At 33.6% G+C, this 26,931-nt stretch overlaps 1 protein-coding gene and 1 long non-coding RNA gene across 5 annotated transcripts; one reads left to right on the top strand and one right to left on the bottom strand.

The window, feature by feature from the left end:
• Positions 1–3,574: 3,574 nt before the first annotated feature.
• On the top strand, positions 3,575–6,561 carry LOC106348858 (probable replication factor A 73 kDa subunit). Its single transcript, XM_013788678.3, has 10 exons — positions 3,575–4,181; positions 4,378–4,651; positions 4,730–4,820; positions 4,894–5,018; positions 5,103–5,184; positions 5,292–5,409; positions 5,487–5,644; positions 5,713–5,827; positions 5,916–6,095; positions 6,176–6,561. Exons 1-10 carry the CDS (start codon positions 4,032–4,034, stop codon positions 6,365–6,367), a joined length of 1,485 nt encoding a protein of 494 aa, XP_013644132.1. The 5' UTR covers positions 3,575–4,031; the 3' UTR covers positions 6,368–6,561.
• Positions 6,562–8,194: 1,633 nt separating this feature from the next.
• On the bottom strand, positions 8,195–18,279 carry LOC106348942. Of its 4 annotated transcripts, none has more exons than XR_007318200.1 (4): positions 17,470–18,279; positions 17,169–17,268; positions 8,671–14,739; positions 8,195–8,597 (listed from the first exon to the last, which is right to left on the bottom strand). It is a non-coding gene; the product is annotated as an uncharacterized LOC106348942 (long non-coding RNA). The 4 variants fall into 4 exon arrangements; XR_007318199.1 differs by having other exon boundaries at positions 8,195–8,584; positions 17,470–18,278; XR_002653002.2 differs by having other exon boundaries at positions 8,195–13,514; positions 14,635–14,739; positions 17,470–17,894.
• Positions 18,280–26,931: the final 8,652 nt, after the last annotated feature.

Below are 26,931 nucleotides of genomic sequence, written 5' to 3'. Positions count from 1 at the left end.
AGCCTACAACAGGAGCAATGTTTGTCCATTGCTTATACTTAAAAAACCGGAGGAAATACACAAGCTGTATGATAATATCATTTAATGTTAGCAATTATACAATTCTATAATATATAAGATTGTAGTTGAATTCTAATATTATATAGTATATGTTATCCAAATTCCAACGAAATTAATCAAATATATACACGTATATTTTAAAAAACTATCCACACTAAACAAGAGAAACGAATCATCTATAAACGTACAGAAACCTAGTGGAATACATATCACCATATCTTTTTGAATTCAGAAACATTTTCATAAGATTTAAAACTCCAATTTCTATTGGATACTTGATTAATTACTTGAATATATATATATATCCATTTTAATTATTATTAAATACAAACGAACATAACCTCCACATTGTTTCGATTTTTCTCACAGAGAGGACAAAATAAGCTATGATTAAAGAAAGTGCGTAAAATAAGAGATGGAGACGTTCACTACCTCACTTTCGTTGATTCATTCACTCCTTTCATTTTGATAGCTCTCTTCCAATCCAATTTCTTTTTCTGTCCCACTCCCTCCATATCCCTTCCTCTTAACTTTTGATTTTTTTTTTCCTGACCGTCTTGTCCAATCAATGCATGTGATTGAATATCTACTTACTTTAAGGTTCTTAATTAAACAAAAACAAAATAAAATAAGATAAAGATCTCTTTACTTGAATATAATCATATACTTAATATAACTAATCCTAGATTGGCGGAGAGAAAAACATAGATATATAACTAACTATGTACGCTTCAATAGCAAATACAATACAAGCCTGCAAGTCAAGCTTGAAATTAGACCTTTTTAACAAAAAAATGCCAAGCTTGAAATATCGTATTATATCATTATATCAAGCAGTAAATAAAAAGGAACACGTTCTCTAACTTTTGAAAACTGCCGCCAAATGTACTATACCGTTAATTAAAAAACATGTCATCATTCAGTGCATTCCGACAGAATAAAGACACGTTGGAGAAAACGTGTCCGTCTCACCAAGAAAATAACGGACACATGGCAAGGTGTGATTCCGTTTTGCGCGTTTCAGAACGGTCAATCAAAAAGCGCTTTAACCGCCGACCGCACTCGATGAGTTGAAACTTTCTGATTTTTTTTTTTTAATTAGCCAACGGAATCCTATAAACTTGCCATCTATTACTTTCACATGTTAGTATGTTACTATTACCTACAAAACTATGGGTTGTTTGTAAATTCTACAGTAATTTTTAATTAAATTTGCTTACCGATGAATATGTAACGTTTTTATTCCTGTTCCAGTTTTGTAAAAGTAACAACTTTTTGTCAAATAATATGATTTTTTGTTCTATATCTGTACCATGATTTTTTTTGTAGGTTTTCTTACCAGTAAGTTAATAGTCATAAACGCAAAAATAAATCGCTTATTCCAAGATTCGAAACCTACATCTCTTGAGTTTAAACATAGTTAAAGAGCATCTCCAAAAGACACTTCATGACTTCAAATATAAAGTTTTTGCACTCTAAAAATGAATTTCAAAACTTCAAATTTGAAGTTTCATATTTTTATTTGCATTTTGATACTTACTACACATCACATTTTTTGTTCAAAAAAAAAACAATTACACTTCACATTTATGATTCATGAATATTTTCTTGTTTATTGTTTTAATCCTTATAAAAATTATATCTCGTAAATATTTTAAGTTTTGTTTACAAAATTTAAATTTATACATAAAATTAAAAAAAAACTTTAAATAAGATTTAAAATATTTAAAACTAGATTTAGATAACAAAAATATACAAAAGAAACTTAACAAAAAAGCTTTTAAAAAATTACATGAAGACATAAGTATTACACAAATTTAAATATTACAACAACACTAATAGTCAGGTAAGTTTGAACCGGAACCTTCAAAATTTCTAAATATTGTCCAATTTTTTTTTTGTCTAACTGAAGATGGTTGTTGTTGATGATGATGTCTTTTCGTACAATTCTTTCTTGTTTATATTGAATATATTCATAAATATTAATATCATCGATAAAAGTTAGTCTTTTAGCAATATTTTATGTTTCTCTTTTACTTTCTTGATCTTATCTAATGTATTTACAAGTATTAATATCACCCGATTCAACAATTTTTACCTCTAATCTACAAATTAAAAATTATGATAGCCATTTTTACTTCAAAATGCACTAGTATATCATATATGCATTACGAAAATTACTTTATGGAATAATATGGTATTTTGATTGAAGTTTAATATTAATTAAGTTATTTTGTTTAAATTTTTATATGTTTATATATGTGCTAGTTATTTACAAAAGTTTTATGAATTCAAATTAGTTATGATAAATATAAAGACCATATTATAAAATATAAATAGTTTTAAAGTTGAGTTTGAAGTTTTGATTTTGGAGAAGAACAACTTTAAACTTTAAATATAGAGTTTTAGAAATTTCAAAATAGAGTTTTTTTTGGAGATGCTCTAGTGATGGTACTAACACACATCACTATAATCATAAAATTATTTTTGATATATATACAGTTTAAGTTTGGTTGAATAGACATATTTACTCAAAAAGCTATTTCATGCATTTCGTTAAAAGCAAACACTTGTAAATCAATGAAAAAGATCACGTACTCACGTAAGTACAGTGTTTCACCAACCATTCATAGTCAATTCTTCTTTAACTATAAAAAATTGTTTTCGTAGAATATAAATGTTGAAGGAAGTTTCCTAGAAACTTGATGATTTGCAAGAGAAATTTTTTTTTAGAAAAAATATCGAAAAAAGGAACTCAATTCTAATTTTGCTAGCTCGAAGACTCGGAACAAAAATTGGTCCGTTGGATGATCTGGCATTTTCTAGGCGTTTGGAGTTGGAACGGTGGAATTTAATTATACATTAGATCTCGATCCGTTCAACCGCGCAGATTTTTGTTTTCATTTATTTTTATATAAATATTTTGTTTTTAATTCTAAATTGGTATATATTATAATATATATGTGTCTATCAATTTATAAAACATAATAAATTTATTGTATATTTTTTTCATTGAATAGATTGTTTCAAACTTACACATGTATTTGTATCTTAACTATTATTTTTGGATTATTATTTTATTATTGAAATCGTAACTATATATATAAAGACTAGTAAAATATTATTTTATTGTCATATTCCAAGATATTGTAACATTTCACAAATTTAGAAAGTTTTTTAAAAATTAAACTTTTCACTTCATAGATTTATATTATCGAGTAAATAATTAAACATTTACTATATAGTTTAAAATTTGTTTTTATTGGTTTAAGGTAGTAAATATTAATCATTGTTAGATAATATGATTTTTGTTATGTAAAAAAATCTTTATAATTTTAAATTTAACATCGACAAATATTTAAATATTTAGCATATAGAGGTATAGTATTACAACATTAAATTATATCTATTTAATTTATACTATCTATAAATCCAATGAATCATCTATTATTTAAATCCAATTATTGATAGTTCAATAAAAATTTATGGTAGGTCCAAAATTTAAATGATAAGATTAAATCTTATACAATAAAACAAACTTGCCTCTCTCCTCATTAAGCCACGTCATCAGGTAAGAGAGGACAAATCTCGACACGTGTTGGCACCACAGGCCTTCTCCCGAATTTCGTCTTACGCGGTCGTATCGTCATTTGGGCTTCGGAGTAAATCGTCATTTGGGCTTGCGACCCGTTATGTTAAGACATCTCCTTTGCCTCTTCCACTGCGCGTCCATGGCGACGAGATCTATGAGCGCCGTAAACTCTCTATAACGTATCGTCAGCCATTACTCTGTTTATCATTAGGCCCTATCTGTGATTACTCTGCTTCGCCCACTTTGAGCATTCACGTTACCTCTTCGTCTTCCACTGTAACCGGCTTAATCCTTTGCTATAAATGTCGCACCTTTCTGCGATCGTTAGATCAACTCAAACGACATCAAGAATCATACTTTCTCCCAGCAAACGATTTCAATGGCGTCTTCCTACACTCTCCTTGCTAATCTGCGAGCCGGCCGGTGCTCAAACACTGCGGAGGTTCGTCTTCTGAGGTCCTGGGAGGCCAGAAATATCAACAAAGGCGGAGAGCTCATCAGTGTTGACATGTTGTTCATCGATGAGAATGTAAGACCTGCTGTTTTGAGTAGCCCTCTTATGAATACAGTTTTCCGATCTGATAATCGATGTTCTGTTTCAATCTAGAAAAAATAATTCCGATCTGATCATCTTTGTTAGCGTTTTCTTGAAAATATCATATTCTGAACTTATAATCAGTTGTTTCGTTTCCTGTCTGATGCTCTGTGGTTTATTTTTTTTACAGTCCACGATGGTGCAAGGGTCTATTCCTGCTCTCCGACAGCTTCAGTTCAAGAATCGTCTCGCCGAAGGATCTATATACACTCTTACCGGCTTCGATGTGGTGCGCAGCAACCCTATGTTTCGGTTATCTGATTCGACCTTCTCTATCCATTTCAATGAGGGCACTGAACTTGAGAAGTTGTCAACCACTGTTCGGACCATACCTACAGAACTGTTTCGTTTCCGAACATACGACCAACTACGTGAACTAGCAAACACCGGCAAACAACTCCCTGGTATTGGTTTCAAAATTTAGAACTGATTCTGGTTATCTTTAGCATTAGTTGATATGGTTCCAATCTGTAATATTTCAGACATCATGGGAGAGCTTTGTCAAATTAGGAGCACAATAACTGATCGTATTCCTGGTGCTCAGCGCGTTATGCTTAGTCTGCGTCTAGAAAGGTTGTTTCTATCCTCTATCTATTTTTGTATTATTATCAGAACCATCTGACTCTATATCTTCTACAATGTGCAGTGGTACAGTTGTTTGTGTTAGTCTGTTTGACTCTTTAGCTCCTGCATTCCATAGCAAGCTCGATAGCTATGTGAGAGAGCCAAAAATTGTTCTGGTTACCGGTGTCAATCCTAAGATAGTTGCGGGTAAGACACATTACCTTCGACCATATTAACGCACATCCATATTCTGTGTACCGTTCTCATAATAGCTTCCGTTTCCTTTGTCAGGGAAGTTATATCTGAATGGCACATCTGCCACACGTGTTTTCTTCGACTCTGAGACTGCAGTAGGAAAGGATGCATTTGACAGGCAAGACTGATTATCCTAATTAGAACACATTGCTTGAACAACGCTGTATATGTCGATCATCTGTACATTATATCGCTAACTTATTTTCCTTGATAATCTCTTTGCAGATTGCCAAGTGATGGGACTGACCAGTCAGCGTCTTCATCAAAGGTGGTACACACACAGAAGATTGAGCCTATGAAAATTTCTGATCTTAACCAATTCGTTATTACCGCCGATCCTCAGGTGAAGACTGATATATCAAAATTGAATACCTTTATAAGCATGAGATTCATATTTGTGTGTCTCTCTTATCTCGACAGGTCGTTGAGTTTTTGTGTACGGCTAAACTGACTGAAATACAAGTAGCAGAGGGTTGGTGTTATATTGGCTGCTCTGTTTGCTCCAAGAAACTCATCCGAGAGGAGACCTCATTTACATGTGCTCCATGCAATGAGACCAATGCTGTTGCTCAACTCAGGTTAGTAGCTTAGGCTTCACGCTTCCGTGTATTTGAACCATGACTAAAAGATGCATCTTCTGCGACAGGTACCGGGTGATACTCTCTGTGTCAGATGAGACTGGCATAGCGGCTTTTCTTGGATTTGACACAGAGATCACTAAGCTGACTAATGTTTTAGCTGCTGAAGCTGCACAGATTGTGGTAAAATCTATGATCAACCTCTAAGTATCAGCTATTACTGTAACTGGTACCAATGGAGACAATTAAAATGTTTGTAACCTGAATGCAGGGGGTAGGTCTTAATGCTCAGGTTGACACTGATCTGCCGCGAGTACTGTCTGAACTTGTGGGAAAAACATATACTTTCCAGCTCAAGCTAAAGGACTTCAATTTTACTGCGCACCACCAGACATTCACCATTTCCCGCATATTCCCTGCACGTGATCTCGCCCCTCTTCTAACATTTGCTGTGAGTATTCTTCTGTGTTCTTGATGTATAATTGCTGATAATATATAATCTGAACACCAGCTTTTTCATGTTTTTAACAGGAAAATGTTGAGGTTCACGAGCAAGCCCATCTTCAGAATGTGGCACCGGGAACAGATGACAGAGCTGCAATCACGTCCGATGTTGCAGAGGTGTCCACCGCAGGTGATGGTACACTCACCGGTCGTGAAGCAGAAGCGAATGAACACGATGCTGCGGAAGATAACGCCTCTAAGAAAGCACGAGTTGAATGAGTATCATCGCAGAATCCAGACAACCAGTCTCAATCAGTTGTTGTTTTCATCTTTCAGTTTCGCTTTTGCCATTTTTTTTCTTCTGAACAAAACTCTGAGTCGTGGTTGTCCTTTTTCTTTTATCAAATAAAATCTTAAAACAATCGACATGTGCATGTGTTCGATTTATATATTCCATCTTCGTGACTTTATTATTTTCATGATCGAATTGATAGCGATTGCCATACTTATAAAACATATCATGTGTTAAAATTTCTAACGAAATAAACATTATTGATACATTCTAATGCATTTTTTGTTTTTGAAACATATAGATTCTAATGCATTTAGCTTTGGCAATTAACACTTAACTATTCAAGAACTTAAAAAATTGCATGAAAACTGTGAGGACTGTTTTGTTATTCGTATTTGAAAGAACTGACAACAGTGCGAGTCTTGATGTACGTTAGAAAGCTAAAAAATTATTTTCTTTACCTGAATGAAACACTTTTCGCCTGAGTACATAGCAGAATTTTCATACGAGATGATACAGCAGAGTCCTTGAAACTCCTCCAAGAAAGAAGAACACTACTCGGTCATACTCACTCAAGATACCACTTGCTACAAGTTCTGAAGCAGTAGATATTATTCAAACTTTTACATACTTATCTCATCCTATCTTTAATAAACCAGTAACAGTTGCATAGAGTCTATACAGCTCCCACAATAGAAATATAAAACATTACTAGCAACCCTTTTCATACTATCACAACATTTTTAACTCGAACTCTCCATCATTGAATTCTCTTACATCTAGATCGCAAGAAATCATGGTGAAGAAACAAGAGGCAGTAGCAGGCAAGGCACCTTCAGCGAGATCGCAGAGAAGTCAAAGTGGTCCTGTACTGTCCACACCATCATCACCTGTACTCTATACTTCTGTTTCGTTTTGTTCCTCAGCCTTCTATTTTCTTATCTTTCATTTTTTTAAGGCTTTCTTTATCAAAAAATATATTACAACCAAATAAAGGCGAAAAACACCAAAAATATAACAGGCATATTGAACCTAATTCTGATAATTAGTTTAAATCTGATTCTACCTCTAACATATTGAAATAAATATATCTACTCCATATATTAGCTAAACCATATAAAACATATTTTTAAATACACGACCAACTCCGTATAGCTAGGCAGCAATGACTATACTTCCCACTCGGCGCTACAAACGAACACACATATGTTACTACGTAAATGAATAGAGTATATCTAAATAATAAACTATAAATACAAAATTAAACTATCAAATAATTCTCCTCTTCGTCGTTTACAACAAATTTGATCATTTCTTACAGTTGAAATATTGATTTAATAGTATATAAAAAGATATTTAGAAACAGCTCAGTTAGAGAGTTTAATACTAATAAAATAAATCCTCTTCAACGTATCTCTTAAAAACAACAACAATTATGCCAGAATTATTTTAAAAAGGAATTTAGACAAACCCAAACACAACCAACCCATAACGATTATATTTATTATACTTTCAGCGTCGAATTGCAAAACAAAATTCTACGGTCCCTAACCACAATATAATGTACACAAAAATATCGACTTTTTCAACAGTTTACTATTTACTAATGCCGTAAAATTCATTTACATTCATTTGAAAACTAACTAAAGAATTTTGTGATAGTACAAAAAAAATCACAGGCAAACAACCTACAAACTTATTTAGACGTTTCAGGTAATTCACAATAAATTTCTGGAAAACAGTAAATTTTAAGTAACCTAATAGATTATTAAAAGTGTATCATAAAATTAAATAAAAGTCAAATATAACATCAGTTAAATAAAACTGTCTCCATAAAATTAATACACCTAATATGCACACAGTATACAAGTCTCCAATCACTAACACAATTCATCCACCATATTCAAAAACCAGTTAAAAGAAAAAACAAAATGGGGTTGACAAATTCAGAAACCAATTACAACTCAGACGAAAGTACCGGTAGTTGTGAAGGAAACCCCTCAAACACAGACCCAAACACCTATTTCAAGAACCTCGACCTCCAATTATTCGTAGAAGAGCCACTTGCGATGCTATGTAGTTTCAGAACTTTTAGAAATGAATGTTTGTCTACTGGTAATCCAAAAGCTCACTATATTGAAGGGTTGCTTCAATACTTCCAGCACGGTGCAGATCCATCAGAGGACTCAAACATCTTCGTCAATCTGCAGATGCAAACTATGATTACGGTGTATATATTTATAGTATACTAATGTTGTGCAGAGGCAATTTCAGTGAAGGGAAAAAATACCTCGATAGGTTATCCTGGAAAGCTAATCAAGCTAGAACTGTTCAATGCCTGACTATGGTTAAGAATTCTAAAAGAAATCAGAGTCGTTTTGAAGATCAAATATTTAATAAATACAGACTCAATGGAGCCTCTGACAAATTTCGACAATCATGACATGGACAGTGGATGCGAAGATTTTTATTACTTTAAGAGGAAGGAAGAATTTGTTGACCACATCCGCTCAAAAAATAAGTAAACAACACATGAATTTACATGTTTATTTTGAAACATTTCCTTTACTCAATCTTTTCCATCACATTATATTTACAATTCTCCATCTTTATCCTATCTAATATATCCTTATTACGCTACTCGATGTAAATCACATACGGTATTCCTCTTCCAACTATTCAGATATAAACAAAATAATACAATACTAACAATAAGCACTATCAACCGAAACAAATCTAACCAATATACAAACAAACAAAACGTCCGAAACCGGCGCGTAGCGCCGGAATGCCACTAGTATTAAATGTAACATGACTTTCTAGGAATAGGTTCATTAGGTCCATTTTTAAAAAATCATACATGAATCAATGTTGTGACTTATGTATTAATATATAAAAGATATGTAAACAGAATAAATATTTTATTGTATTTTAAAATATTGATCTCTTTATATTGGTTTTTTCTTTGTCAGCATCTCTTTTTATTGGTTAATCATTAGTTTTATTATGGAATACTAGGGGGTGTCCGCGCTTCGCGCGGAATATTGTTTTATTGTTGTTAAAAGTATGATTTTTTGGATAATATAATTATGTGATCACTTTTATTTGTTAAGAATGTTATTTGGTGTTTTTATTGTGTTATGTAGTAGTAATAGTGATATGTTAATATATTTTGTCTTTGTTTTTTTAATAATGTGTTTTGTCTGTATAGTATTTGTTAGCAGTGAAGTGAGCCTCTAATATAAAAATATATTGAATTTCAATAACTTTGCATTTATGCATTTGTTGATTCTAAGATTTACGGTTTCAGCGTCAAAATTTTCTTTTAATTTTTTTTTATGTTTTTGAACATTATAACTTTCAAGATGTTTTCGTTTTTTTCCCATATTTTTACATTGAGCCTTCAACATCTATGTATTTTCTTTACGTTTCTGGTATGCGGTGTTTCTCATCATCACCAAAAAAGACTCACCTCATGCTCTTGTTCTTTATCGCCTTCTTCACCTTGAGATTTCTGGTATTTATTGTAGATCGGGTTTAGGAGTTCCCAGTTGTGCGGTTGTTTCTCGCATCATTTTAGGCTACTCCATGCAATATTGGATGCTCCTCTTCTTCCTTAGATTTTAGCTGATGTTAGGAACTGCATCTCTTTGGGTTGGGTCAGAGTTTAGTCGTCTTTGAAGTTGTTTTCCTCGTCGTTGGCTTACCATTGTTACTCCCCTCTCGTCTTGGTTTTCAAGATATGGTTTTTGGTGATCTGACTTCTATAGCTCGAGGACGGCTCCACGATTTGATGATTTCGTTTTGTCTACCCTTCCAGCTATGTTCTTTCATCTCGTTGCAGCTTTCAACCCTGCTTGCGTCTCTGTGACTCTCTCTCTCTTTCGCCATGTTTGCCACTCTAGGTTTGGATAGTGTTCTCCTCCGAGTATGCTCTGTAGATTTGGAAGATTGTTTCTGGTCTCAAGTCTGGACTCATGTTTCTCGGGGGTTGGCTTCATTTCTCCCTCACTCATGTTGTTCTCTTCTTCCCTTAGTATAAATGTGTGATATTAGACTCTTGGAGCTTTGGTCCCTTCTATCCAGAATTTTGTGGTTCTTCCCCGGCATAGGCGTCTTGTTTGTGCTTGTTTAGTTTGTGAGATGCTTCTTACCTCTTAGCTGGTGGTTGTGCTTATCGTTTGTTATGTATGTCTCTTCCTGCTTCGTGGTGATTTTGGCCTTCTGTTGATTATTCTTACTCTAACCCGCTTTCTTGGTTCTTTGCATTGGTCCTTGATCACGCTCATTTGTGTTCGAGGGATTGCTTTATCTGAAGATTATATTTCTACATTTTACTGACTTTTGATTGTTCTGGCCAAGATACTCTATGATAAAGTGGGGTAAGTTAGTTTTCGTTCTTGATCGCCTTTGAGCTCTGGACCTTTATTGAGTTAGTGTTTCTTTGGCATTTTTTTTCTCTGGGATTATGGTGGTTTTATGTTTAAATTATGTGTTCTGCTTTAGTTTGGTTAATATTAAGATAAATATATAGTTGTAAATGAAATAATAGAAAATAGTAAAAAATAATAAAATAACGAAAATTTATCTTATTTTTAGCTGCGAATAAATTAAATATTTAAAGTACATTTATATTTTTTACTTATTTCTTTATTCGTTTTGCAATTTTTTGAACAATAAAATAGATTAAAATATATTAGCAAAATTCAAATGATGATGGTTAGTGTGAGACGGATTAGATAATGTATAATTAGAAAATAGTGAACCAAATTGCAATAATCTAAAAGAAGAAGGATCTAAAATGTAAAAAGACAAAAAAATGACACGTGGCAGCAAACCCCCCTGCTACTTGTCGGAAGAAGAGAAAAAGTCTACTTTATATATAAAGATACTGGTTCACGGGTATTTTTATGTAAATGACTAAATTTTTTGAATTTGTTATGGGAAATCTAAACTGATTTCGTGTATCTCATTTAAAAAAAAAATTAAATATAGGAACAAAATGAAGATTTTTTGGTATGTCAAGAACATAAGATAGTTTTATTTATTTATTCGAGAATCAATATTTTCTTAAGAAATATCATTTTATCTTGGTTAGATTTGGTTGAATATGTTTTAAATGAGAGATCAAGATTTTGAAAAGGTTATGTAAGATTGATATTGTGTGATACACATACCAAATATTGCGTGATTTCTTAACCAAATTTGGGTGTTTCTTTTGATATTTTAATGTTCTAAAAAATTATTTAATCTAACCTTTTATTTTTTACTATTCTAATCTGTTTGGTTTGATTTTATATTTAGGTTTTCATTTTGAACATAACATATATACACTATGGTACAAATATACAGGAACATGTAAGTTTCTTGAGTACTTAAAATAGTTATTATAAGAACAGATAAAATGACTTGCCATTGTCATATGTATAAGTAGAAATAAACAGGTTGTATATGATATTGGGTATATAATATAAACTGTTTTGTGTACAAATAGAAGTACGTTAATTAATCGTTTCCAAAGTTACCGTTTTGTTCAGATGATGAACAAAGGGTTAATGACTTGCATGTTTACACTTTAGTTTATAAACATATATAATTATTTATACTTGGTTTATATGTTTATAATTGTTTAATAACGTACGAACGTGGTAAATCGTTCCCATTAGAGTGAACCAGTTTGGTTAAATGTTAGTGGATGGTTAATGGGAAAAGAATATTATTTAGTATAATAGATAAAATGTTTGTCGGTTAGTAATGAGAATTAAATGATATGATTTTAAATTAATGACTTTCATATCACACATTAATGATAAGTCATGATTTTTTAATATAATATAATAGATTAAATTTCGATCCGCGTAACCGCGCATATTTTTGTTTTCATTTATATTTATATAAACATTTTGTTTTCAATTCTAAATTGGTATATATTATAATATATATGTGTCTATCAATTCTTAAAACATAATAAGTATACAGTATATTTTTCATTGAATAGATTATTTCAAACTTTCATATGTATTTGTATCTTCTTCTATATATATATTTTCGGATTATTATTTCATTATTAAAATCGTAAATATATATATATATATAGATTAGTAAAATATTATTTTATTGTCATAGTCAAAAATATTGTAATATTTCACAAATTTAAAAATTTTTAAAAAAATTAAACTTTTCGCTTCATAGATTTATATTATCGAGTAAATAATTAAACATTTAGTTTTTGTTTAATTTTTAAAATAAACTATATAGTTAATTTGTCTTCATTGATTTAAGGCAGTAAATATTAATCATTGTTAGATAATATGATTTTTGTTATTTAAAAAAAATATTTATAATTTTAAAAATTAACATCGACAAATATTTATATAATTAACTTATGGAGGTATAATATTATAATATTAAATTATATCTATTTAATTTATACTATCTATAAATCCAATGAATTATCTATTGTTTAAATCCAATTATTGATAGTCCAATAAAAATTTTTAGTAGGCCCAAAATTTAAATGATAAGATTAGAGATTAAATGTAACATGACTTTGTAGGAATATGTTCATTAGGTCCATTTTTTTAAAATCACACATGAATCAAGGTTGTGATTTCTGTTTTAATATATAAGATGTAGTACATTTAGTAGAGGATTTAGAAAAAATACATCAAAAATAATAAAACTAGTATTAGCAACTTTTTCTAATGAGTTATTTAATTTAATTAATTGCACATAAATATTGTATTCATTAAAAACGAGTTTACTTAGCATGTTAAATATAAAATTATTGAATTCCTACTTTAATATATTTTGAAAAGAGAAAAAAAAAACAAATGTTACTCGACATCAAATGTATGCAATATATGTAAAGCTTGGCACATATAGCAAGTAAATGTTGGCCCATTATATAAAACTCGACTCAAATATTTAAAAGACCCAGCATAAATAATATTCCTCACTCGACCAGTCATCATACTGATTTTCCGGGAACCACCTGATGAGTCTAAAAATGGGCCTTTAATGGTTGCTCATAACTTGAAATATCGCTAAATGGCTTTATGGTGAAACAGATCCTACAGTTGTTGTGACATCCCGAGTAGTTTGTTTGCAACTGGGAGAAACGTTTTAAATATTCTAGCAATCATAGATACGGAAATACAAGTTAGTCTTTAATATTTATAATAGTTGACCTACCTTTTATTTATAAACTTAAAATAATTAGTAATATATGTATCACGTTAATCTCACGATGATCAATTATTATGATATTTTTAATAAATTAAAATTAATATATAATTTCCAATAACCAAATTTATTTTTTAGTTTTTATAAATATTTTTTATTTTTTCCAAAAATATCAAAAATGGAATATATCTATATATCTTTTCCAAGCTATTTGGAAAGTTTTTGTGAACCATTCTTAAATTAATTTTTCAAAAGTCAATAATATATGTATACTAGATTAATAAGAATTAGTTTAACAATTAATTACTTTTTAAAATATTTTCAATTATATATATATATGTATATAATAAATACATAAAATATATTATTTATTTTTATATTATCTTTAGTAATTTGAGATTTTTATTTACAAAATGTTTATGAACTTAACACAGTTACTATTTTCAAAATAAAATTTAATTTTAAATTTAGAGAATTAGTTTTTTCATTTTTTTCTAATCTTAATTTCGGACAACATATAAAAATCATATAAAATGCCTACAAAAGTATAACAAGCTATATGAAGCTAACAAAATTGTTCACATTTTAGCATAATTAGAAAAAAAACAGTAAATTCAATGTAATTGATTTTTTGCAATTAATTAATATTAAAGCAAATAATCAAAAAATTTCTAAATTCGTATACCTAAAAGGCTAAAATTTATTTCAAAATAAGTTAACAATATAAACAAAAGTTCTATTTTAATTTTTAATGATATAAATTACTAATCATTTTAAATTTTATAAATCAGTGAAAGCAAAACATTAATCAAACATTATAATTTAGTTATTTATAAATATTTAAATATGTGTATGACTGTTAGAATATCACTGATTATATTGGTTAATGCACCTAATTAAATGAGCACTTAGTTTTTATTTTTTCTTCCTAAACAAACATATATATTGTGGAAGCCCCTTTGGTCCAGTGGTTTGACTAAGGATTCATTAATGCTTCTACAACATGAGGTCTGAGTTTCAATTCCCAGAGAAAGCGGAATTATGCGAATTAAAGAACAAAAAAACTTACAAGAGATCTGCAGCATATCACAAAGAATACCGTCAAGCGTGAATTCCATAGGGCGGCTCAGGTGATGCAGTCAGGCGTGAATCCTCATACGTCATATAGAATTATCTGTAATATTTTTCATAGTTGTAATAGCATAATTATTTAGCGTTAAAAAAACATATATATTGAATAAATAAATTGTTATAAAAATATATTTAAAGACTAATAGAATAACTAAATATAGTTAAAATACTTTGATTTTAATATATTTAAAATTAAATAAATTATGATTTAATATAGAATTTTATATATAATCTAATATACCAAAAAAAAATTGAACTGGTCTAAATTGTTATATTGAAATCAAATATTAGATTGAGGTAACAAAATAATATTATTTAAAATTAATATTATATTTACTTTTCATATATATAGATTATAATTTTATTTAAAATTGATCAACAGGTAGCAACGTAATATATTAACAAATAAATATGATTATTTGTAATTTTTTTATCCGTGCATAAGAAAGAGAAAATAACACAGCAAATAATATATTATATATTAAATCAGAAGTCACAACCTTGATTCATGTGTGATTTTTTTAAAAATGGACCTAACAGACATATTCATAGAAAGTCATGTTACATTTAATATCTAATCTAATTATCATTTAAATTTTGGGCTTACCAGAAAATTTTATTGGGCTATCAATAGTTGGATTTAAACAATAGATGATCTATTGGATTTATAGATAGTATAAATTAAATAGATATAATTTAATGTTGTAATACCATACCTCAATATGCTAAATATTTAAATATTTGTCGATGTTAACTTTTAAAATTATAAAGATTTTTTTTAAATAACAAAAATCATATTATCCAACAATGATTAATCTTTACTACTTTAAACCAATGAATTTTTTTAACTATATAGTTTATTTTAAAAATTAAACAAAAACTAAATGTTTAATTATTTACTCAATAATATAAATCTATGAAGTGAAAAGTTTAATTTTTTAAAAACTTTATAATTTTGTGAAATGTTACAATATTTTTGACTATGACAATAAAACAATATTTTACTAATCTATATATATATATATAGTTACGATTTTAATAATGAAATAATAATCCGAAAATATATTTATAGAAGAAGATACAAATACATGTTAAAGTTTGAAACAATCTATTCAATGAAAAAAATATATAGTAAACTTATTATATTTTAAAAATTGATAGACATATTATAATATATATCAATTTAGAATTGAAAACAAAATATTTATATAAAAATAAATGAAAACAAAAATCTGCGCGGTTGCGTAGGTCGAGATCTAGTTTATTTTAAAAGTTATGCATGTTTATAAATATTTTTTTTAAAAAATTCAAAATTATGCCTTTTTGATTGAGATGTCCTAATTTGTGGTTTGTGTGGCTTCCCCTCTCGCCGGCCATGTACAAAAGAATATTATTCGCTTTATGTTTATCCTAGAGTCGATTACCATTTAGGACTCTTTTTTCTCTTTTTTAACATTTTAAGACACAATCCGCTCAAGGGACACTTTCCTTGAGTCTGAGAGCTGTTTTGGACAGAAATGCCCTTGCTCAGAAGAAACGGAAGATGCGCTTCTGTTTGGGTAAATATAAACTGTAACTTGTTTTTCTTATTTCTCTTCATGTTTCATTTACTTTTATTTTAAATTCTAAAATATATAAAACAAAAATAATTATCACATTAAATTATGTATAAAATTTTCTATCTTTTAACATCCATTTTCATATATATACTAATATATATACAAAAAAAGTATGGACATGGATACCATAGTGTGGATAATATAGTTATAAATTAATTGTGGACATGGACACAAAAACATATTGATTCATACACTATTTCAGTTTCTGATTAAATAAATATATAATAACCATATAAAAACATGTTTCTTTTTTCTTATTATTTTGATATCCATATATATATATTTTATATTTTAATGTCTAACTAAATTGCTAAATTATAATTTATTGGACATATGTTTTATGGATGTGGACACAATACTTTTTTTTACAAAATTCTATGTTTTGTTTTCTATTTTTTATTTAAAGATGTATATGACCAAAAAAATTAATATAACAAAGTGATATATATTTGTTATATAATGATATATACTTTTATTGTTTTACCTAATTTTCTATATATATTTTTTACATATAACTTATAAGAATGTATGGATATGGATGATAAAAGTGTGAACGTAAGATATGTGGACATGGATATAAATGTGTAAAAGAGAATATCTAGACATATTTGTATGACACACAAGTTGTATCCACATCAAAGTTTCTGAAAGAGATCATGTTAAATGATGTCCATTATCGATTATTTGTGAGCTAGTAGGTGTGGACATGGATTAGGATATGTTTATATGGACATTGCAATCATGAAGAACATAATTGCATAAAACATGTCTGTGGTGTATACTTAAAATTTTTGATACTAATTAGAATACAAATCTGCACATTTAAAAATTAAGGGTGAAAACAAATACTTACATAAATATAAGGACCAAATATGTAAATTCATCATTCTTATTGCAGATCTGATCGAGCTTTCATCCATGGTGATACCAAGCCCAAACCACTGCAGCTTCACCTATATAATGGAACACACATGTACATTTTGTCCAAATCACTAATTATACTTCAAGAATGAAATACACATGGATTTAAAAGACTCAGATCTCAAATCATATAGAAAAAAAATCTCACGACCACACTGCCAACCATCCATAGAGGAATTAAAGACGGAAATATCAAATCCTATAGATTAAAGCCTTGACTTATGAAACCATACCTTATGGCAAGATTAAGAACTTCAATCTGGTCTGAGCTCATCCCGTCGGCGATAGATGAGCGACTGTGATGCGAAGAACTGTAATCTTACGGAGCACGAGCTGGCGAGAAACGAAGTGCTTTAGACAAAGAAGATGATTAAAGGTTTTGGTTTTGATGGAGTCCGACGAAAGGGACAAAAAATTAAACGGTGGAGAATGAACATAATTGGGAAAGTTTAGACAGATTTGATTTTGTTTGGATTTTGTTCTGAGTGTTCACATGATCAATTGGGTTCAAACATTGAATCGTCGTCTTTGGGAACGAGACATAATGGGGTTAGGGATTTAGCAACTCAATTGAGAAAGTGCTTTTGATTTTACAATTTAAAATTCAAAATATAAATCAATAGAAAAAATAATAGTAAATGTTTTGGTGAATCAACGAGAATGCTCTACGTGGTTAAAGGGTATATCTGTCAAACACCACACATAAAGTGTGTACCAAGTAGAAAGTGTCTTATTGTGTCATTGCAAAGACATAAAGTGTCCATGTGTGTAATTTTTTCCTTATCCTATCGGGTAAGGGGTGTTGTGAACGAAGGGTTTTTAGACTGAATATTTTCGTGTGTGTCTATCTATTATTACTCAATCAAAGTGTTCTCTTATATAGGAGTTACAAGGAATAGGAAAAATGAAATTATCCAAAACCTAATACAACATGAAATAGGAAAAGATCTAAAACATAGAAAAGGAAATCATCCTATATCTAATGTCGGCCAAAGGATAGGCCGACTCTCTCTCCTCTTGGACACGACTGTGGTTGGGCCTGGTCGTGGTCTGATGGGCCATCTCTTCTTGTCTTGGTTAATGACAATCCACAATGTTCATAACACTCCCCCTTGGATGCCATAACCATATGGATTTGTATCATGCACGATATTGCCTCATTAAAACCTTTCTAGGAAAACCAAAAACCTAAGGTGGGAAAAATGGAAACCGTAGACAGGAAAAAGAGTACAACACATGACACTCTCCCTGATGAAGGGATCACTGAAGATCCTTCAACTGGCGCATATAGGATTTGTAGTACGCTTAATGTTGCCTCATTAAAACCTTATCAGGAAAACCCAGTGGGACAAAACCATGATGAAGGAAAAAAAGTACAACACGCACTACTCCCCCTGATGTGAACCTCGGTGTAGGTTCTACATACTACGCATCTTGATGCGTGATCTATCCTGTCTGTGTAGGAAGGGAGTAATCGGCCAGTTTCATTACTGCACTGTAATTAAGACCACTTAGACCTCTTAGGTCGTTTCTCATGTCCTTTGACATTGAGTGTCCCGTTTAAAGCGTGTATGCTAAGCAATGTGAACCACATTGTCCTCGGGAATCACATGTTGGTCTTTGCAAAACGTGTTTGCATCTGTCCATAGTCTAGACGTGACTGTCTACTTATCAAACTCCTTTACTTAGGTCGGACAGACCAAGTACTTATGGACAGCATACTAAATATGGTTTATCATTCGACCATGTTTCAATCTGGTCGATCTATGTTCAGGTCATAGACCTTGTCTATACATGTTCACTACTTGTTTCATGAGTGTTCATGATCAATCATTGCTGTGGCTCTTAGGCCGAACACACTCATGGATGTGGACATTGATTCCTTTGCCTTAGGTAATGCCATATGATGGCGTCTCATGACCGTAGTTGTTGTGGATCATATCACACGCTTAATATATATTGTTAGGTCATGGATCTTGACTCCACGGGCTTACAATACTTTTGGTATCCGACCGGGAAGGGTAGATCAAATATCTCCTATTATCCTCACGACAAAGTCTTGTGTAGGTTACACAGCAGCTGTAAACTATTCTGCTATCCCGGATCCTTAAGGGATCTGATGTCGGATTACAACCTGTTGGTTGATCTTTTATACTAGCCGTGATCAAAGGATATGAGTCGGACATCCTTGGTAGAAGGGGCCGGATGCTTATAGCCTGAGGGCTGGACGCTTTTGGCCAGAGAGCCGGATGCTCTTAGTTGGTGTGCTGGACGTTTTTAGCCAGACACCCACATAGATTTCATTCTATATCTACTAACCTTCTTTAGGTTTAGTATAAGCACAAGGAATTTCTTTATAAATTCTCATATATATATGGACTGTTATTGGATTGTCTTTTACACAACTCCAAGATCAATGATCATGTGTGATCAATTTCTTTTATATACTTTATGCAGCTGCTTTTGCTTCAGTCTATGAATCAGCTTAGGAACAAAGCTGGTCTCTTATCTTATCTTATCCAGTGATCCATATGCTGCTTACTACATTTAGTGTATCTATTTTCTTTCTTATGACCAGACTTGGTTTAATATCGAAAATCTGTAGCAGCAATCACCACCACTACAAGAAAACACATGCTTAACGACGAAAATTAACGAGGAAAAACAATCCTCGTAAATTTGCGTCGAGTTTACGACGAATTTACGTGAAAAACTAAAGTCATCGTTATTTCCTCGTAACGTAACGACAAAACTGTTTCGTCGTAAAGTGGATGTAACTTTACGAGTATTTTACGAGGAAAAACTATTTCCTCGTAAATACGACGTAAACTTTGCGTGGTATTTACGAGGGAATAGTTTACGTGTATTTAGCGAGGAAATTTTTGAATCCACCAACTTTATAGGTGTTACACGTTTTTTTTGCCCACCTAATTAATTTTCGTCGTAAATTCATAGCAAAATTACAACTACCAGATTCGAATTTTCCTATAAATATGGATGTTTAAACATCATTTTAAACACACCAACAACAAAAAACGTGAAAGAAAAAAAAATGGCTGGCTCCGGGAATATTTACGAGTTGCGGAAGTGGATGTATATGCATAGAGATGCTAACGGGAGAGTGACGAAAGAATACCTTGCGGGTCTGGAGACATTTATGCATCAAGCAGATTCAACACCGCTCGCCCAAGAAAGTGGTAAGATGTTCTGTCCTTGTCGGAAATGCAACAATTCGAAACTGGCAAACCGTGAAAATGTTTGGAAGCATTTAATAAATAGAGGTTTCACGGCAAATTACTATATCTGGTTTCAACATGGAGAAGGTTTTAATTATGATCAGAATGAAGCTAGTAGTAGTAATAGCAATTTTCAGGAAAAAGAACCGGTTGATCATCATTTGCATAATGAACATAGTTACCAGCAGGAGGAGATGGTAGATTATGATAGGGTTCATGATATGGTAGCTGATGCATTCGTAGCTCATGATGGAGATGAAGAACCTAATATAGATGCAAAAAAGTTTTACGAAATGTTAAACGCGGCGAATCAACCACTTTACAGTGGTTGTAGAGAAGGTCTCTCTAAATTGTCGTTAGCTGCTAGAATGATGAATATTAAAACTGATCACAATCTACCTGAAAGTTGCATGAACGAATGGGCGGACTTGTTTAAAGAGTATTTGCCGGAAGACAATGTGTCTGCTGATTCTTATTATGAGATTCAGAAACTGGTTTATAGTCTTGGGTTGCCTTCGGAGATGATAGATGTTTGCATCGACAACTGCATGATCTATTGGGGAGATGATGAGAAGCTAGAAGAATGTCGATTCTGCAAGAAGCCACGATTCAAGCCGCAAGGACGGGGACGTAATAGGGTACCGTACCAAAGGATGTGGTACCTACCAATTACAGACAGATTGAAAAGATTGTATCAATCAGAGCAGACTGCTGGAAAGATGAGATGGCATGCCGAGCATACTCAGACGGATGGTGAGATGACTCATCCATCAGATGCAAGAGCCTGGAAACATTTCAACAAAGTACATCCAGATTTCGCTAGCAATATCCGGAATGTGTATCTCGGATTATGCACAGATGGATTTAGTCCGTTCGGAATGTCAGGGAGACAATATTCATTGTGGCCAGTCTTTCTTACTCCATACAACCTGCCACCGGAGATGTGCATGCAACGGGAGTTACTATTCTTGACCATATTAATACCTGGTCCGAACCATCCAAAAAGGTCCCTGGATGTTTTCCTACAACCACTGATAAAAGAGTTGAAGGATTTGTGGTCAACAGGGGTGAGGACGTATGACTGTTCAACGAAGACGAATTTTACGATGCGAGCGATGCTTTTGTGGACCATAAGTGATTTCCCTGCCTATGGGATGTTGTCTGGATGGACTACACATGGGAGATTAGCTTGTCCATATTGTAATGGAACGACAGATGCGTTTCAACTGAAGAATGGTAGGAAGACAAGTTGGTTTGATTGTCACCGTCGATTTCTTCCCATTGGCCATCCTTACCGAAGAAACAAGAATTTGTTTAGGCACAAAAGGGTTGTGAGAGACACTCCTCCTCCATATCTAACTGGAGAACAAATTGAAGCGCAAATCGACTACTACGGAGCTAACGAAACAGTTCGTTGGGGTGGTAATTGGCATGTCCCTCGTAATATGCCAGATTCTTACGGTGTTCATCACAACTGGCACAAGAAGAGTATATTTTGGGAGTTGCCATATTGGAAGGATCTTCTTCTGCGCCACAACCTCGATGTGATGCATATAGAGAAGAATTTCTTTGAGAACATCATGAATACAATATTGAATGTCCCAGGGAAGACAAAAGACAACATAAAATCGAGGTTGGACTTGCCGGATATTTGCTCAAGAAGCGAGTTACATATTAAAAGCAATGGACAAGTTCCCGTTCCGATATTCAGATTATCTTCAGAAAAAAAGTCGGTGTTGTTCAACTGGGTGGCATCAGAAGTGAAGTTCCCCGATGGGTATGTTTCGAATCTCTCTAGATGTGTTGAAAAGGGTCAAAAGTTCTCCGGGATGAAGAGTCATGATTGTCATGTATTTATGCAACGACTACTGCCCTTTGCATTTGCGGAGCTACTTCCAACAAACGTACATGAAGCACTTGCAGGTACGTAGTGTATTATATCACAATAATTTACAAAATAATATATGACTAACAATGTGTTTAATTTTTTTTTGAATATAAAAGGCATTGGAGCATTTTTCAGGGATCTGAGCACACGCACTCTTAAAGAAGAAGTTGTGGAACAGCTTCAGGAGAACATTCCCATCTTATTGTGCAACTTGGAGAAGATATTTCCTCCCGGATTTTTTGACGTCATGGAGCATCTAGCTGTCCACCTCCCATATGAGGCATTGCTTCGTGGACCTGTACATTACGGATGGATGTATCAGTATGAGCGAGCCATGAAATATTTGAAGGGAAAAGCAAAGAACCTCGCCAAAGTTGAAGGTTCTATAATTGCTGGAAGTTTGACGGAAGAAGTTTCTCACTTCACATCGTACTACTTTGCGTCAAAAGTACGTACACGGAGAAGAGCTCCAAGAAGATATGATGATGGTGGTGTTGCGCCAACATATGCAGTTGCTGGTGTTCCAGACATCTTTAGCCAGATTGGGCGACTCGGTGGGAAGTGTAAAGAGGTTTGGTGGTCGAGTGAAGAAGACGCTCATAGTGCACACACCTATATTCTACTCAATTGCGAAGATCCATTGATGCGTTATTTTGAAAGGTAACATATATTGACACTTCGAAACACATATAAGTATAATTAATTGTATAATTGCGAGAGATTCATTCCTATAAAATGTGATTTTACAGCCTATTTGTTTCTCAAGTCGAAGAAACATTTCCTGGTATATCCACAAGTGACGTAGACAAAAGGAAAGATCAACACTTCATTAAGTGGTTGCGGAATCAGGTACTAACTAAAACTTTTTTTCATACATTATCTGTATTTCATTAACATTCTCTTTATTTTTGCAGGTTGATTATGACGACGACGATGCAGATTATCCTAAGTGGTTACACGAAGTAATTCAATCTCCACTTGTAAAGGTCACCACATCACAGATGTATTTCACACGAGGCTATACTTTTCATACATATGACTATGGTAGACAGCGGGCGACCAGTAACTATGGAATATGTGTGAAAGGGGAAACAGATTTCTACGGGATCTTGACGGAGATTATTGAAGTCGAATTTCCAGGGATACTGAAGCTGAAATGCGTCCTCTTCAAATGTGAATGGTTCGACCCCGTCGTCAACAGAGGTGTTCGGTCTAACAAATTCGGTGTAGTTGATGTCAACGGTGGACGAAGGTACAACAAATTCGAGCCTTTCATCTTAGCTTCACAAGCAGACCAAGTTAGCTTCCTTCCATACCCTCGGATGAGAGATTCAGGTATAAATTGGTTAGCAGTGATCAAAGTTACACCTCGAGGACGAATCATCAGTGGAGAAGAACCACCATTGCAAGAAGAACAGATAAATGAAGTCGAGGAACCTGAACAAGAAATTGATGACATCCTTCTCATTGATCCGCATAATCACGAGTACGAAGATCTTACCGATGATGCCACAGACGAAGCTGTTGAAGACGAGTTTAATGAAAATGATGATGTTTCTAGTGATGACGAGAATGTCGATGTATCCGATTGATGTATTTGTTTTATGAATAAGATGAGGGAGTTTGTTTTATGAATAAGATAATGTGGGGTTTGTTTTATGAATAAGGTAATGCTGGGAGTTTGTTTTATGAATAAGCAAATGTGGGATATTGTGGTTTGGAATGGAAATAAAGATGGAGTTTGGAATATATGAAGTAGAAAATAAGGAATATGGGGTTTCGGGTTTTTGGTTTCGGGTTTTGGGTTTTGGGTTTCGGGTTTGGGCTTTCGGGTTTCGGGGTTTGGGGTTCTAGGGATATATGAAGTAGAAAATTAAAGATGGGGGTTTGGAATTAATATATGAAGTAGAAAATTAAAGATGGGGGTTTGGGTTTCGGGTTTCGGGTTTCGGGTTTGGGGTTTCGGGTTTGGGGTTTCGGGTTTCGGGTTTCGGGTTTAGGGTATGGGGTTTGGGGGTTGGGGTTTCGGGTTTCGGGTTTCGGGTTTCTGATTCTAGGGATTTAAACATAACACTCGTTAATTCCACGTAAGCACAAATCGTCGTAAAGTCCACGCAGGATGAAATCGTCGTAAAGTCCACGCAGGATGAAATCGTCGTAAAGTCCACGTAGGATGAAATCGTCGTAAGGTCCACGCAGGATTAAATCGTCGTAAAGTCCACGTAAGACAACGAGGAAATAACGACGAAACCTAAAATTAAATATGGGGTTTGGGGTTCTAGGGATATATGAAGTAGAAAATTAAAGATGGGGGTTTGGAATATATGAAGTAGAAAATTAAAGATGGGGATTTGGGTTTCGGGTTTGGGGTTTCGGGTTTGGGGTTTCGGGTTCCGGGTTTGGGGTTTGGGGTTTCGGGTTTCGGGTTTCGGGTTTCGGGGTTGGGGTTTCGGGGTTGGGGTTTCGGGTTTGGGGTTTCGAGTTTCGGGTTTCGGGTTTGGGGTTTCGGGTTTGGGGTTTCGGGTTTTGGGGTTGGGGTTTCGGGTTTCGGGTTTCGGGTTTCGGGTTTCGGGTTTGGGGTTTGGAATATATGAAGTAGAAAATTAAAGATGGGGGTTTGGAATATATGAAGTAGAAAATAAGGAATATGGGGTTTGGGGTTTCGGGTTTCGGGTTTGGGGTTTCGGGTTTGGGGTTTTGGGTTTCGGGTTTCGGGTTTCGGGGTTGGGGTTTCGGGTTTCGGGTTTGGGGTTTCGGGTTTAGGGTATGGGGTTTGGGGGTTGGGGTTTCGGGTTTCGGGTTTCTGATTCTAGGGATTTAAACATAACACTCGTTAATTCCACGTAAGCACAAATCGTCGTAAAGTCCACGTAGGATGAAATCGTCGTAAAGTCCACGCAGGATGAAATCGTCGTAAAGTCCACGTAGCATAAAATCGTCGTAAAGTCCACGTAAGACAACGAGGAAATAACGACGAAACCTAAAATTAAATATGGGGTTTGGAATATATGAAGTAGAAAATTAAAGATGGGGGTTTGGAATATATGAAGTAGAAAATAAGGAATATGGGGTTTGGGGTTTCGGGTTTCAGGTTTCGGGTTTGGGGTTTGGGGTTTCGGGTTTCAGGTTTCGGGTTTGGGGTTCTAGGGATATATGAAGTAGAAAATTAAAGATGGGGGTTTGGAATATATGAAGTAGAAAATTAAAGATGGGGATTTGGGTTTCGGGTTTCGGGTTTGGGGTTTCGGGTTTGGGGTTTCGGGTTCCGGGTTTGGGGTTTCGGGTTTCGGGTTTCGGGGTTGGGGTTTCGGGTTTGGGGTTTCGAGTTTCGGGTTTCGGGTTTGGGGTTTCGGGTTTTGGGTTTCGGGTTTCGGGGTTGTGGTTTCGGGTTTCGGGTTTCGGGTTTCGGGTTTCGGGTTTGGGGTTTGGAATATATGAAGTAGAAAATTAAAGATGGGGGTTTGGAATATATGAAGTAGAAAATAAGGAATATGGGGTTTGGGGTTTGGGGTTTCGGGTTTGGGGTTTGGGGTTTGGGGTTTCGGGGTTGGGGTTTCGGGTTTCGGGTTTGGGGTTTCGGGTTTGGGGTTTGGGGTTTGGGGTTTCGGGTTTCGGGTTTGGGGTTCTAGGGATTTAAACATAACCCTCGTTAATTCCACGTAGGATGAAATCGTCGTAAAGACCACGTAAAAAGATTTAAACATAAATCACGTTAATTCCACGTAAGCAAAATCGTCGTAAAGTACACGTAAAGAAAAACACGGGCCTTTGTGATTCCTCGCCATTTCCTCGTAAAAAAAAACACGGGCCTTTGTAACTGCTCGCTATGTCGTCGTAAATTTACGACGAATTTGCGACGATATGTAATCTTATATATACACCCGACCGCTCACTCTTTCTTTCCTCTCTACTTCCTCTCTACTTCCTCTCCATTTCGTAGCAATGGTAAGCCTCTCTGATTCCTCTCTAATTTGGTTAGTTTAGGATATATTAGGTGGTTAGTATAGGGAATTTAGATAGGTTTGCGGATTTTATGTTATTTAGTGTTGATTAGGTGGATAATGTTGGAAAATATATTGTTGATGTTAATTTTAAAAATTTCATTTTTTTTTTCCAGGTTCGAAAAGGAAGACTTACTGCCCATTACAGAGAGATCTTCGGTGAGCCGGGTAGTCGTTTAGACCCGGCCTCTTCTTCCGCTCCCAGTTCTTCGGGCCAGGAGACTGTCCCCGAGACTCAGTACACTCAGAGAGTCTCTGGGTCTACTTCTTCTAGTGCACCATCGGCTCCTCATGTGCCTCCTCCGATGCCTCCTCCTGTGCCTCCTCCGATGGCACCTCCGATGGTCGCTGATATTCATCCTGATCTGATGGTGCCTCCGAGTGCTCCTTACTCGCAGTACACGGTAGAGGACATTCTCAGTCTGCCAGGCAGAGAAGGTTTACCAGTCATCGACCCAGACCGACCGGACGGAACGTTGTGGTATGTTGCATTAATTTTTTTAATTCGTTTAAATATCTTTTATAACATTAAAAAATAATTTATATTTTAAATTTGTATTTTCCAGGTGG

This window comes from Brassica napus, chromosome C1, assembly GCF_020379485.1.
Source record: "Brassica napus cultivar Da-Ae chromosome C1, Da-Ae, whole genome shotgun sequence".
Taxonomy (NCBI): Eukaryota; Viridiplantae; Streptophyta; class Magnoliopsida; order Brassicales; family Brassicaceae; genus Brassica; species Brassica napus.
Note: the sequence above shows the minus strand (reverse complement) of the source record. Positions and strands in the feature narration are given on the sequence as shown.

Coding starts and splice junctions, on each gene's coding strand:
- LOC106348858 (XM_013788678.3), top strand. CDS start 4,032: ATGGCGTCTTCCTACACTCTCCTTGCTAATCTGCGAGCCGGCCGGTGC. Junction 5,828..5,915: donor CTGAAGCTGCACAGATTGTG/GTAAAATCTATG, acceptor ACCTGAATGCAG/GGGGTAGGTCTTAATGCTCA. Junction 6,096..6,175: donor CCCCTCTTCTAACATTTGCT/GTGAGTATTCTT, acceptor TGTTTTTAACAG/GAAAATGTTGAGGTTCACGA.